General features: G+C 39.6%; 1 protein-coding gene across 1 annotated transcript in view; it reads right to left on the bottom strand.

The window, feature by feature from the left end:
- Window positions 1-15409, bottom strand: part of SEPTIN9 (septin 9) — a 296825-nt gene extending 281416 nt beyond the window's left edge. The window contains exon 1 of the mRNA XM_058174061.1: window positions 15223-15409. Coding sequence (XP_058030044.1) covers window positions 15223-15244 — 22 coding nt within the window. The 5' untranslated portion in view covers window positions 15245-15409. The remainder of the gene's footprint in view (window positions 1-15222) is intronic.
- Between the last annotated feature and the right edge of the window lie 468 nt (window positions 15410-15877).

The following is a 15877-nucleotide window of genomic DNA, read 5'->3' as shown; positions in this document are numbered from 1 at the left end:
CTGCTGCTGTACCTGCTGCTGATCCATCTTTGGTGGAAGATGTTTTAGTCAGGTCTCGGACAAAATGTTCTGTTTCCCTTCCCCCAATACTCCCAGCAAAGAGTCCGTCAGAGGCCTTCCTTTTTTTTTCCTTTTATTTACATAGATACATGTCCTGGCCACGTCTACCCACGGGCCTGCCAAGTTTCTGGAGATAACGAGGAAATTATAGATAAGGCCAGAATTACTCACGAATATATTCTTCCCTCCATGAATTAGCTTGCGCCAAATTCATTGCTTTGTCCGAGACAAAAAAACCAGGAAGTCCCGCCTCCTATTTATAGTCTCTGCAGATGTCACTGCATGACAATTATGACTTGGCTTTGTCCCAACTCTTCCGCTGCTGCGCACGCCGATCAAGCCTTCGTAACCTTGCGTCCCTCCAAAACTGTTCTTGGGGCGTTGCCAAATCAGAAGAAGGCCCGGGAGAATCAGGCCTTGCCGACCCCTCCCTTTGAGTGGGTGCCAGGGAGGGAGAGGGCTCAAGAGAAGCAGGGCTTGCCAGGTCTTCTCCCTCATTTTCTGAATCATCCGAGTCCAGGAGTCTGGGTCCAGGAACCTGGGTCACAACACTATTCTCTCACTGGAAAAAGGATAGTTGTGTGTCCTACTTTACAGAGCACAGTCCTTTTTTTGAAGGTATCCTCTCAGCTCTGCTTATAAAGAACTATCTGAAAGGAAAATAGAGGACTAAACTCTCCATCAATTCTGGCCAACTGCTTTAAAAGGCTTACAAATGACTTTTTCTCTCCATGGAGAGATTTCTTTTATATTTTTCTATTGGCTTGGCAGTAGCACATGCAAAATTATCTGGGGAGGATTGTCAACCACAAGTTACAGATCAGGCAAGATTGCAATTGTTTAAAAGCAAATGCCATTCTGGGATGCATAGAATTCAAATCACAGGAAACAATTTTTCTGCTCTACACTGCCATGGATACCATCTCACTTGAAATACTGTGTCCAGTTCTGGGCACTCTAGTTCAAAAAGGACAGAGACAGATTGGAATAAGTTTGGAGGAAGACTCCCAAATTAGTTAATGTCTGGAAACCAAGCCTTATGAGAAACAGTTAAAGGACCTGTGTACTTTTAACTTATAGAAAAGAAATTTAAAGGAAGATATATCTTATAACTGTTCAAAAAAAAAAGTTAAAGGTGCAAGGGATTTGTCTGATAATGGCCATGGACAAGATTAGAGGCAATGGGATAAGATTACAAGAAAACAGGTTGAAGTCAGACATTAGGACTTCTTGGTTGTATTTTGTCCACCAGAGGAACAGACAGACTGATATATAAAGTGATGAGTCCTACTTTGCTGGAGGTCTTCACACAGAGATTAGATGGTTATCTGCTACTAGATGAACAGAGATTGGACCTGATGATCTTTAAGTCCCCTTTTTGCTAATAATTCTATTGTTAAGGGACTGAGCAGTGGTAGAATGCAGTACTGCGGGCTAACTCTGGTCACACTGCTCGGAATCGGAGTCCCTCAATCCTGACCCGCTCGAGGTTGATTCAGCCTTCCATCCTTCCAAGGTGCCCCCAGATTGTTGGGGGCAAAATGCTGACTCTGTAAACCACTTAGAGAGGCTATAAAGCACTCTGCAGCAGTATATAAGTGTAAGTGCTCTTGCTATTATCAGGTCTATTATGTGGAAATCTTCATTATTCAAAACAATTCCAAAAAATGACTATAAATTATGAATGCCATTTTTAAATACCTATTGTTCTGTCCTCCCTCGCCTCCGTCCGAATGATGGCTTAATTAACCATCGCTATCAGCTCTGGCAGCAGAATAGCCAGCGTCTGCCAAGAGCCTCCATTATCTTCCACGATGCTGAGTCACTCAGAAACAAACTTCAGCTCGTAATCAGTGGATTTGCCTGTTACAAAGAGACAAGCATCTCTTGCTGTCTTTTATATCCTGTGGGGTGTGGCTCCATGATTCAGCACTTCCTAGGCTTGCCCCACCCTTGCTTCTGTTGTTCCCTCCTGTCCTGCCTATGAAACCAAGCCTGATTGCCGTCAGCTGGGTCTGCAAGCGTGGCCTGGGTGGGGGGAAGAGTCAGGGGATGGAGGCCTCGTTATCTCTTCCACCTGGCCTGTTTCTGGCTCCTGGAGCTGAGCCAGGCAAGCCGGTGCTCCTGAGGTAAGTCCTGACGGCCCTTCCCCCTCACTGTCCAAGTCACTTTCTGGCAGCAGGCCCGGCTCGGGGGGCGCAGACACAACACCTATGTTTATGAAATTTGTGTTCCCTTTTGGCATCCTTCTTGATAAAGTAGACCATAACCTACTACTAGATAAAGTAGAAAAATGTGGGTTAGACAGCACCACCACCAGATGGATTCATAACTGGCTAACCAACCGCACTCAACGTGTAGTCCTCAATGGAACTACATCCACATGGAGGGTAGTATGCAGTGGAGTACCCCAAGGCTCTGTTTTAGGCCCAGTACTCTTCAACATCTTCATCAACGACTTGGACGAGAAGATAGATGTGGAACTCATCAAATTTGCAGATGACACCAAGCTGGCAGGAATAGCCAACACTCCAGAAGATAGGCTCAAGTTACAGAAATATCTTGATAGACTTGAACATTGGGCGCTATCTAACAAAATCAAATTCAACAGTGAAAAAAGTAAGATTCTACATTTAGGCAAAAAAACCAAAATGCACAGGTACCGTATATGTGGTACCTTGCTCAATAGTAGTATCTGTGAGAGGGAGCTTGGAGTCCTAGTGGATAACCATTTAGATATGAGCCAGCAGTGTGCAGCAGCTGCTAAAAAAGCCAACACAGTTCTGGGCTGCATAAACAGAGGGATAGAATCAAGATCACGTGAAGTGTTAGTGCCACTTTATAATGCCTTAGTAAGGCCACACTTGGAATATTGCATCCAGTTTTGGTCGCCACGATGTAAAAAAGATGTTGAGACTCTAGAAAGAGTGCAGAGAAGAGCAACAAAGATGATTAGGGGACTGGAGGCTAAAACATATGAAGAACGGTTGCAGGAACTGGGTATTGTCTAGTTTAATAAAAAGAAGAACTAGGGGAGACATGATAGCAGTGTTCCAATATCTCAGGGGTTGCCACAAAGAAGAGGGAGTCTGGCTGTTCTCCAAAGCACCTGAGGGTAGAACAAGAAGCAATGGGTGGAAACTGATCAAAGAAAGAAGCAACTTAGAACTAAGGAGAAATTTCCTGACAGAACAATTAATAAGTGGAACGACTTGCCTGCAGAAGTTGTGAATGCTCCAACACTGGAAATTTTTAAAAAAATGTTGGATAACCATCTGATTGAGATGGTGTAGGGTTTCCTGCCTGGGCAGGGGGTTGGACTAGAAGGCCTCCAAGGTCCCTTCCAACTCTGTTGTTATATTATTATATTATATTATATTATATTATATTATATTATATTATATTATAATATATTATATTATATTATATTATATTATATTATTATATTATATTATATTATATTATATTATATTATATTATATTATATTATATTATATTATATTATATTATATTATATTATATTATTATATTATATTATATTATATTATATTATATTATATTATATTATGCAAATGGAAACTTTATTGGAAATAGAACCTAGAGTTCAAAATATACCTGAGAATGTGTTTCAGGCCATCAGTCAATAACCAAACATTGAGTCAATATTCTACAGAGATAGGAATGTGATGAAGAAATAAGAAATACAATATTCCTAACCACAAGAGTCTGGCTCAAGAAGGTATTGATTTTCCAACACAACAATGGAAAAGGATATTGAAATTTAGATCGTCGTTAGCCCTAAAGTCAGAGGTGACTAATGAATGAGTCTGATAAGTGTTCTACATGAATTGGTTATATTTCATAATCCCGAAGTCCACAGGTAAACCTGACAGTGCACTGCGACTTTTGTTTACCGGCATTACAATGTGACTGTACCATCAAAAAAAAATAATAATGTAAAAAGCAGTTGCTTAAAACAAGGGCACAGTGTTTTCAATGGAAGGGGGGGGAAAGGTGCTTTTTAGTTGTGAGGAAGGGCTGGAGGAAGGAGACTGATGCATGGAAAGATTGGAGAAAAAAAGCTGACTTCTAATATGATGTTGTAAACTCAAACTGCTCTAGTTCACATAATTGTACAAAAAGAGGCCACAGGAATTTCTTCTAGTATGTTAAAGGAAAAACACAAAGTTCTTCACACAGTAGAACAGTTACTGCTGCTTCCAGATTAAGAGAAAGCAAACATTTACTGTGTGTTTTCTTTTCCAATGATTCAAAGGGAAAAAAATGAGTTATTTGAAAGCAAATAGGAACTTGTTTGTAGAGGAATTTTCACCTGAAACAAGCTGAAAATGAAATGAAACACAAAACTGACCAATTGTTTTTAAATCACTGGAGAGGTTGAACTTTCCAACTTTGACAATAAGTCAAAAGTAGAGCAAAAAACTGTCATTTCACAGTTTATGGCTCAGAGGCCAGACTAATTTCTAATATCCTACCTAACAATTAAAACTTTCACTCAGATGAACTTTCATGTTATGTCCTGAGGGCAGGGTTGTTGTTTTTTTACATTACCTGGAATTCAGTTCTTCTCCTGAATAATCTCATACAGTACATTTCCTGATTTTAGAAATGCAATTGAGTGAGACCATCACATGCATTTATTTATTTGGTGACAACATTTTCCTAGAGGAATTGAGCGCCAACTACAGGTAGTCCTCAACTTATAACCACAATTAAGCCCAACATTTCTCTTGCTAAGTGAGACAATTGTTAAATGAGTTTTGCCCCATTTTATGCATTTTTCTTGCACTGCTGTTGAGTGAATTACTGCAGTTGTTACGTTAGTATCATGGGTTGTTAAGTGAATCTGTCTTTCCCATTGACTTTGCTTGTCAGAAGGTCGCAAAAGGGAATCACAAGGTCCCAGGACATTGTAACCATCAATTGCCAAGTGTCTGATTTTTGATTGTGTGACCATAGGAATGCCGCAATGGTTGTAAGTGTGGAAAATAGTCGTAAATCACCTTTTTTTCAGTGTCATCGTAACTTTACACAGACACTGAATGAACTGTTGTATGTCAAGGACTACCTGCATAGACCTATGATTATGCTTATTGTTTTCATTGAAAACGTAATCTTAGTAACAGCTTTATCCAAACTGTTCTTTTCTGTAAATGTCTGGCTGTCTGGCTAAAGAATTTGGGGGGGACAGATACCAAATATATACAGAGAGTAACAGGCTGGCAATTCTGTTAGAAATATCTAAGGGCTACATCCCCTTGGAATGAAGAACTCTTGCTTCTTTCATATATTTAAACCGTGCTTTTCTTCCAAAGCAGAACTCAAAGCAGGCAATTATTCTCTGATCATCTTCCATCTTGATCCTGCCCAAATCAAGCCCTGTTTAGTTTCAGTAAAGAGACATGGAGGAAATCTCAGATGGCAATTAGTATCAAACCTCCTCTCTTGTTTAACTCTCCCCTCATGTTTAACTGGAATAGAAATTCTCCAAAGACACAAATGTTCTTGGGAGTAAAAACTGTAGATTTCCATTAAAATAATACTGTGTTTTGTTTCTTATTATCATTCGGATATACTACTGTGCTATGCTGTCAGCGTCTAGCAACTCTGGGCTTCTTACTTTATTTTTCGGAGTATAAGATCCACCTTTTTCCCCACCTAAAAGGGAAATACACCGAATTGTAGCCCCACCCACCCACTGCCCCCCCAACCTTTGGCCTTTGCCTCCCAGCAATTTACCTCCTTGCAGCAAGCAGCAAGAAGAAACAGCCCATTTCAGCTTCAGCACAGTCTAATTAGTACAAGTTGATTGTCCCTTGGATCGGCCTCCTGACTCTCAGCTGTTTCAGGCTGCAGGGATTGCCATTGCCTATTGCTGTGCGGGCCTCTTCTGCTTGCTGTAAGGAGGTAAATTGCTGGAAGCAGTTTTTCTTTTTCTTGTGCTAATCAAGTTATGCCAAAAACGAAAATGAAAGTAAAGCAGGCTGTTTGCTGTTTGCTGCAATGAGGCAAAATTGCTGGGAGGCAGAGGCAGATTTCTTTTTCTTGTTTTCCAAAAAGGTGGGTGCATCTTATAGTCCGGAGCCTCTTATACGCCAAAAAATACGGTATATTGTAAAATAAAACAATTAGCATGCTAAAAACATTAAAACCTCAAAAGTCATGAAAATCAGATCTCATTTTGATACATTTTGATATTGGCAAACATTTCTACTCTCCATACATCCCCAGGGATATGTCATGCGAATGCTTCCTTGTGTTTGTTTAAGGTACATTAAATATCCCCCTTTTAACAGCAACTAAATTCACAGATACAAATTAAGAGCTCAGCTGTAGTTAGTTTCTGATGCTGAACATTATCATTAGAGTTAAAATGAACATAATAAGCAGTGTGTCTTTTTTTTTAATTGGAATCAATAAAAAGCCATACATGTATAACCACTCTTCTATCTTCCAGGAACTGAACAAGTCAAGGCAGGCTAAATTTCATGCCAAGATAATGAGTAATATGGCATTCATTTAAAAATAATGTTTCACCAAGGTGTGAATAGTTCCTGAAACACAATAGCTGTTTTATGTAAAATATTGGGTTTTTTTTTAAAAAAAATCTTAACAGAGGTTGCTTCATCTGTAGTATCTTATGGTCAACTTAATGTGAAGGGCAACTGTTGTGGTTGGGAAGTCCAGCTGTTATCTACTATTTTTGGTGAGCATGGCTAGCCAGAAAATGCAAGGCTGTTAATTTGCAATTATAGAAACTTCATAGCACAGCAGTTGTTGTAGATTTCACTTGCATTTCAGTAGCAATTGTTGCTATTGAAGAGTTAGAAAGGTTTGTTGTCAAACCAAATGAAGGCAACAGCTGGACCTCTTCAGAAGATAGATCCAGAATGGGGTCATCTCAGAACTATTGATAACATCCATATGTGTTGTGGCCTGTTGGCCGCCGGCTGTTCCAGCAGCCGAATCAGATGAGGAAGAGGCGTGGGAGTCAGGGTCAACATCAAGGCAACCCGAGAGCTCCGAGGGGAAGCTGGAATGGAGCTGGCAGAGAGAGAGAGACAGAGGCAGAGCCTGGGCCATCCACAAGCCCTCAGATGGAGAGTCAATGGCCCCCCAGGTCTGGAGGTGGCTGATGAGGAAGAGGAGAAACATCTGGGTCCAGTGCCTGACATGCGGATGTGCAGAAGGCAGAGGAGAGGAGAGCAGAGGAAATCTGTGGGCCGATCCTTGGGATGGAAGAGCCAGAGTTGCTAGTTCTAGAGATAAAAGGCAGTGGGTGGAGATGTGGCAGAAAACTATTCACTTCACTGCTGGAAAGACTTGTTAGCATGCATTGACAAACTTTTTGCCAGGGTTGCTGATGCTCCTAATAAAGGAATCATTGATTTAAATACAGAGGGTTTGTCGTGTTTGGGGAGCTGGGTCAGAACAATATGGCATTGCTATCCAGAATTCTTAAATCTGGTTCTAAGCTAGAAGCAGAAAAGACATATCTTCAGAGAATATGAAAGGCTTTCATTGTAGTTCTTCAATTGTCTGAGGCATGTTTTCTGAAACCATCTATTACTGGAATCCCCAAGTGGAAGGTTACAAGTTGCAGATAGCTATTCTGCACATAGAATTTATGTTCTGCCACCAAAGCAGAATAATCCCAAAGAATAGGAGGCATTCTTTGTCCTAAAGGATCCTTTACTAAAAGTAACTGAATATAGTAGTGACCTGAACAAATGTTTAATTATCTCAAACAAACTATGAACAGTTTGGAAGAGAAGATCTGGTTTCCCAAGAATAGTGTTTATTACTGTACACTGGCAAGAGACTTCAAATGTGTAAGTGTAATAAGTTAATAAATAAAAGATTTGCTGATGATGTAGTATAAGTGCTAAAGGCTTGGTAGTCACAGAGATATAATACAGAAAAGGAACTTGATTCCAGGCAGACTAATGTTTTGAATTATTATTTTTTTCAGTTACAAATCTTCATTACTCATAAATATACTTTTCTTATAATACTTTTCTTTTTAAACTCAGTATAGATGCAAAATATTAAGTTTTAAGGAAACCATGGTCCAACTACCAAACTTGCTTCAAATCCAGAGATGCTAAAGCCTTTTGGGACTGTCAACCCCAAAAATCTGGGCCTTAATATATTGCTTCTGTTGATATTAGTGATATTACTATTTACCACTGATGTACTTGATTAGTGGATCAGCTGTCCATTTCCAAAACTGAAGTCCAATCAAATCCTATACTGTGTAATTCAGTTCTGATTTCCCCATATATATGAACTTCACATATAGATTAATAGATCTGAAAAAATCAGTAAAGTTCTTCAGAAAAAATATTGTTATTTGCTTGATTGTTAAAAAGCCTAGTTACATCTATCTTCAGTAATCTCATGCACAAGAATTAGTATTATATTTATCCAGGACAAAATGAACATAGTCAACCAAAGTGATTCTGTTTTTTACATTGAATAGGGTACAGTTATTGGTATATACCAAACCAGCCCTTATTTACCTGCCAGATAGTTAATAGCATTCTCAAGATCACTTGCTACTCTTTTTATTACTTCGCTGGTTTTGGAGAACTTATTATCTGTAACAATAATAAACTAGAGGATGGAGAATTTGGACTAGCCTTTCCCACTACAGGTATGCTGCATTTGCCTTCCAAAATTTGGCCCAGTGAAAAGAAGTTTTAGTGTCACCTTCCTAGAGGCCAACAGAATGGGGAATGTCTCTGCCAATACACAGTGCAGGATTTATATAAAGTATGTCACTTCTGTGACAGAACATAAATGGTCATCCTGTATAAAAGAATGCTTTGATTTGACAAGTCTGTTGCTTGAAACAGTTCTTGCAGTTTCTTATAGTTCCCTAAAGATACTTTTAGAGTTTATGGCACATTGGTTTGATTCACATACACATTATGCTAAACAGTTAAAATGGCTGACAAATATGATTCATACAAGGCCAGCCCAAATCAAATCAAACTTATTTTAACTTAGTTCAATCTGTAAATTTCCATTTTAAAAGTTTCAGAGTGAAAGAGTTCTAGATTTCAGAAGTCTTTCTTCACAAAACTCGGCTTTTCTATTGAGAAATTCTTCTCGGTTTTGGGAATCTATTATGAAATCATCACACTCTACTGACCTTATTACATTCTTCTCTTCTATAATCTGCAGTCTTTGGATATCTAAAGGCCCTCAAAAAGCACTGTGTAGTGAAGCTTTATTATATCAGCCATTTAAATAATAAGTCCCTAAGGTAGGTTTCCAACCAATACAATAATATTCTTTCTGTGATTATAAACTAAGAGAAAAAAACAGTAGATATTTATTCAATGTATATGATGCTAGAAGAGTTTTTAAACTAAGGAACTTGCAAACAGTTTTAAGGATTATGATATGTTCTCTCTACCAGTCACTTGGATCTTCACATAGCTTTTTTTCAATGGCTGCAGTAAATGATTTATATCTAGATGACTTCCCAGGTCACCTACAGTTTAGGATAGATAATATGGATACTCTGGTCTCGGAGGGCTGTAGGAAAAGTTTAGCATCTTGCTTACTTCTGTAGAATTTTGTATGTACCTTACTAATTTTTATTTATTTATTTATTTTGTCGAGTACCTATTAGATAATATATATAGGTATAAGCATGAATTGAATACATAAAATGAGTACAATTAAAGGGAACAATAGGACAGGGACAGTAGGCACACTGGTGCTCTTATGCACGCCTCTTACAGACCTCTTAGGAATGAGGTGAGGTCAACAGTAGCCAGTCTAAGGTTAAAATTTGGGGGGTTTTGGGATAAAACCCACCAAGTCAGATAGTGCATTCCAGGCATTGACCACTCTGTTGCTGAAGTCATATTTTCTGCAATCGAGTTTGGAGTGGTTCACTTTAAGTTTGTATCTATTGTGTGCTTGTGTATTGTTGTGGTTGACGCTGAAGTAGTCATTGACAGGTAGGACATTGTAGCAGATGATTTTATGAGCTATGCTTAGGTCATAGTCATACCGAAGAAATTCAGAGAGGAAACACCTGCTTGAACCTTACTGAACAATAAATGAAGAATGAGACATGATTCAGAATGGACGAACTGTGAACAGGGGATGGGCTACATTCTTTTGATTCTATAGTCCCCCTAACAACTGTTTTATATTTTTTTAAAGGAAGCAACCCATAAAATAAGTTACACATTTTTGCATATACAGAGATGGCCTATGTGTAATTGATGTGACTGCTCCCAAACATCCTTCTTCCTCTAGCAGAGTTGGATTAACACTTTGGCTTACCAGGAAGTTGAGAAATATGAAAATCTCTTAAAGGGGCATCACAATATTGAGAGAACATGGGCACTAAGCCCTATTTCATGGTGTAGCAGATGAAGACATCAGGCAAAGGGAAAGAAGACAGTGGAGCGACACATGGCTTCTTCTCCTCCCCAATCTCCTCTACCCAGCAGTAGTTGTCCCAAAAAGTTTCCCCATATCTTCTCAGTCAACCAAAGTCTCTCTATCCACCCTGGATGACTGTTATGGAACCTCCTCTTCTCTTCTCTTCCCTTCCATTCAAAACAGATTCATGAGTGGGTGCAATGCATTTTGGTAGCTTTTGATGGTGATATTCATGGTCTCTCTCTGACTTTCTGTTGAGTCTTGGGGGCACTATTCCATAATAATGCTGGTTCTTTCTGTCAGAACATATTCAGAAGGTGATGCTGGTTTGATTATTGCTCTGCCTGCTTTTCTATGGGGAAATTCTGTTCTATCTTATCCCTTATGTTGTTAAACATATGCAAACTATAGCTGGGGGAGATAATTCAAAGCCTTAAAGCAGGGGTCTCCAACCTTGGTCCCTTTAAGATTTGTGGACTTCAACTCCCAGAGTTCCTCAGCCAGTTTTGCTGGAGACCCCTGTCTTAAAGTGCTCTACTTCAGAGAATCAATTAGTATCATGATTAGGAATGTAGCCTAATCATAATAATGATAATTTTTGCCTGAACAAGCTGACATTAAATCCAGGTAAGAGAAAAAATATACCCTAGATTTGGGGATTGAGGTCAAGCCCACTCTGAATAGGGTTTCCTTCTTCAGAAAGAGCAGGTTTTCAATTTGGGAGTGAATCTTGACAACCAATTATTCCTGCACTGGTAGGTACTGGTTTAGTAGTGGTATTCACTTACCTTCGCTACTGGTTCAGAAATGTGAGCGTGCGAATGCCAACTTTGCTCATGCACAGAGCCTTCTGCGCATGCTCAGAGCATCCGTGATGACATCCGGGCAGCTAGGCAGAACTTCCCACCACCACTGCTACCGGTTCGCCTGAACTGGGTAGAACCAGTAGAATCCCACCACTGTACTGGTTGTAGTGAAGAATGTATTTGCACATTATTTCCTGAGCCACATCATTTTAACTTGAACTGATCCTGAACAGTTCCTGGAGGTTGAAAATGATGCAAAAATGTGGTGCTTAAGCTGCTAACTGATGCAAGGAACAAGGATCACATGATATGAACATTGAATTATCTGAACTGGCTGCCAATTGCCTACCACTGAAGGTATTGGTGTTGAACTTTATGGCTTAGGAGCTGACTGTTTTGTGGAATCCCTTCTTCCATTAAGAATCTGTCTAATTGCTCCGATGAGCAGAAGAAGCCTCTTGATGATGTCCCTAGTGCTAAGTGGACAAGTGAGGCTCTTCTCTGGTATGCTTTTGAGCTATAAAAATGTGCACTCCAGGAAGATGTGTTTGTGCCTCATTCTTTCAATGTAAGAAACTGGCAAAAAAAAAACACCACCCCATTTCTTTTATCAAGCTTTACATTATTGATTTTAATCATAATTAATTTTGATTGTAATATTAATGATACTGCTGCATTTTCTAGTTTGCTTCATTGTTATAAGATACCCAGAGGGCTTACATAAGTAGAAAAGTGGAATATACAGTACATGTTATTATCATAAATGGCTTTTGTTAAGCTGCTAAAATAATTGAAGCAGCATAATATTATGTTACAAATAAATAAGATGATGACTTAATGTGAAATTAGGCTGAGGTCCAGCATCAACACCCAATAAATCTGGGAAGCTTCTGGATTAAACCACAATTACCCTTGTTTCTTACATTCTACTTAATACTTTCTGAGATATTATGAGAAGTATGAAATACTGGTTCAGCAATTCAGATTTTGCTTCTGGAACAAACTGCAGAAAGGAGATCAGAAGAGCTTATACTACCTAGATGTTACCTTAATTAGGCTCATAGAATAGAATAGAATAGAATAGAATAGAATAGAATAGAATAGAATAGAATAGAATAGAATAGAATAGAATAGCACAGCACAGCACAGCATAGCACAGCACAGCACAGCATAGCATAGCATAGAATAACAGAGTTGGAAGGGGCCTTGGAGGTCTTCTAGTCCAACCTCCTGCTTAGGCAGGAAACCCTACACTACTTCAGACAAATGGTTACCAACATCTTCTTAAAAACTTCCAGTGTTGTAGCATTCACAAATTCTGGAGTCAAGTTGTTCCACTGATTAATTGTTCCGAATGTCAGGAAATTTCTCCTTAGTTGCTTCTCTCCTTGATTAGTTTCCAACCATTGCTTCTTGCCCTATCCTCAGGTGCTTTGTAGAATAGCTTATGAAGCACATACTGTGGCATAATTTTATTTATGTGTTACTATTTTATGATACTCTCAACATTAGAAAAAATGTTTCTGGCCAGCATAGAAAGTTGACTTCCAATGCAGATATCAGCCCCATTTTAGTAATTACATGAAGAGTTATTACAGTTAGATATAGATATGAAAAAAGAATCCAATTAGTCATGAGCTATATTCATCTGGCAGAGTCTAGGCAGGCCCTTTCTCACAACCGATTGAAGCTCAGCCAAAGCACACAGGGGTTGGCTATGCAGAACCACTCCACAAAGGCTCATAGGCACTATGGACATGTGAGAGGGGTTAGACAGAGGTTCAAAACAGGCTGCTTGTCAGGAGGTCTAGTCGCCCCTCATGAATGCCCCAAGAGTAGGCTGGTGGCCAAAAGTTAGGTTTATTTTTGAGGGTGGGGATTTTAAGGGCCCCAATTGGTGCTTCAAAACTTGCTGAGGCTCCAAGCCACTTCTTAAAATTTCCTCTCCCCTTTTCCCCTACCCCCACACCAAATAAGACATTTGAACCTGGTCCATATTCTTAAAGCTTGGCATATCTTTTAAGCCAATGGATTTTTTGTTCATTTCCTGAATCAACAAAATACACAATAAACTTTCCCACAGTTCTCAATGAAGGAGCAAATCTCTGGCTCATATACCCCCTGCCTGGTAAAACATGGCCCTGCGATTCCCAGGTTTTGCTGAGTGCCATCGCTCATATTCTTTCACACAGAATTCCCTCATCCTCCCTGGGACACTTAAGAAGGTTATTCCTTTGTTTACTCATTGCAATTCATCCCCTTTATGAAGAGGAATAGTTACAGCATTCTTAAAATTGTCCAGCCTGGGCCCACACAGATGTAATGTTTTTTTGCATATATTTTGCAATAGCACGTAGACTTATATGCCACTTCACAGTGCTTTACAGCCCTCTCTAAGCGGTTTACAGAGTCAGCATATGGCCCCCAACAATCTAGGTCCTCATTTTATCAACCTCAGGAGGATGGAAGGATGGAGTCATCCTTGAGCCAACTGAGATTCGAACTGCTGAACTTTCTCCCAACAGCATATCTATGTTTATTTCATTTCATTAATTAATGTTCATTCTCACTTACCCCTCTTACATTGTAAATCAGTTTTCCTTGTGCCATGATATTCTACCTGCTACCTTTGACCTAATACTTGATATAGAGGAAGTCCTCCACTTACAACCATTCAATTAGTGACCATTTGAAGTTGCAATAGCACTGAAAAAAGGGACTTATGATCATTTCCCATACTTATGACTGTCGCAGCGTCCCTATGGGGCATGTGATCAAAATTCAGACACTTGGCAACTGACTCATATTTATGAGGATTGCAGGGACATGCAAATCACCTGCTGCGACCTTCTGACAAGCAAAGACAATAAGGAAGCCAGATTCACTTAACATCCATATTACTGACTTAACAAGTGCAGTGATTCACTTAACAATTCTGACAAGAAAGGTCATCAAATGGGGCAAAAGTCCCTTAACAATTTCTCAGTTGTGGTTGTAAGTCAAGGACCACTTGTACAGTATGTCTAACACTTTTGAGTAATATAGAGTAGGAGTGGACTTCGTTACCAGCCTTATTCATACTGATGCCAAGTAGAATATATGCTGCAAACAACAGGAACAGTGTCTTTTTAGCCAGTATGCCACAAGTGCAATCAAATCCTAGCTTTTACCCCAACCATATTTGTTACTCTATGCAAGCTAGAATCTCTGGAAGTACTTTCCAAATTTTCAAACTGTTACCAGCAATCCAGCAAGAAAGAGATACCTGCAGAATATTGACATTCTCGGTATCTTCAATTGTACATTACTTCAACTTTATGCAATAGCTTTCTTAGTATACTAAAACACATTCTCTATTAAATTATCATAGAACTTCAGCCCTCCAGTATGTAAATGTGTATGAAATCTTATGACAAGTTTCTAGTCCTCAGAGTTACAGAGACCAGCTGTCTCCTGGAAATTTAAGATTAAGGTCTACGATGCATTTTCAATGCAATTTAACAGTGCAGAGCCCAAGAGTTAGAAAAGCATAGAGTACTATGAATGCTGTAATGTAGGAAATAATCTGTAAAAGCACTGTAGGAGCCTTGAGTGGCAACACTTGTTGGGCTGGTTCTAGATAAAATAACTACCGTTTTAAATGTCAATTTGTTACATATCAAAACTTTTGCCTACCAAAGGCTGTGTTTGATCTGTCTATATCAGATATAGATATTTGCGTTTTGATCTGAGAATTTAGCATATGCTTAATTCACTCAAGTTTTTTTTATTATTTCCAATGCTCTTCCTCTCCTCTCCCCTGAAACCCTCTTGCAACTCTAAAGAGTTGAGCCAATAGAAGACAGGCAGTAGTTTGCAACAAGTAGTTTCTCGCTCTGTGCAAAGGAGGTGACTATTCCCGAGGAAATATTTAGTTTCTACTCACCTGTATACGATGTCTTTTTCATGCTGTCCTTATCCCAGCTGTTACATAGGAAGGGAAGAAAATTTCTCCAAAGCTGCCCTCCCTTGTAAATAATCCTCAAACGGCCTTGATAATCCTTTTTCTGTAGCAGGCAGGGCTCTGCAGAGGAAGTGCTCTCCTCTTACAGGTTACATACAGACCTAATCACAATTGCAGCTGGGCAGGGAATGCACAGCGCTCCCATTCATTAGAACACACCTTTTCTAATCTGTGGGTTGTTCCAACTAGGCTAAAGCTGAGAGAGGCAGTTCAGGGAAGAGTTCAGCTGCAGGAGAAATTTCACCTTTTCCCCTCTGCAAATAAACCGGCCCTGGCACACACATGCTCCTCTCCCTGCCAGATATGCCCCTTTTGTGAGCTTCTCCCCCCCCCCACCCCACCTGAGTTGCCTTGCCCCAACTTTGAGTCTTCCTCCTAGCTCTCCCTTCTCAGTTGTGCTGGCTGCTCAGGTTGGAGGCAGGACTCATTCCAGCAGGCTCCGGTTCAAAGTACATTGTGGCTTGTCTGCCTGCTTACAGTAATCATGACTTCTTTTCCTCCTTGGAAAGGCCCAGAGAAGGCAATTCATTGCTCAAGGCTGCTGATTGTGTAAATGTATCCACCATAATTGATTGTA

This window comes from Ahaetulla prasina, chromosome 2, assembly GCF_028640845.1.
Source record: "Ahaetulla prasina isolate Xishuangbanna chromosome 2, ASM2864084v1, whole genome shotgun sequence".
NCBI classification, from domain to species: domain Eukaryota; kingdom Metazoa; phylum Chordata; class Lepidosauria; order Squamata; family Colubridae; genus Ahaetulla; species Ahaetulla prasina.
Note: the sequence above shows the minus strand (reverse complement) of the source record. Positions and strands in the feature narration are given on the sequence as shown.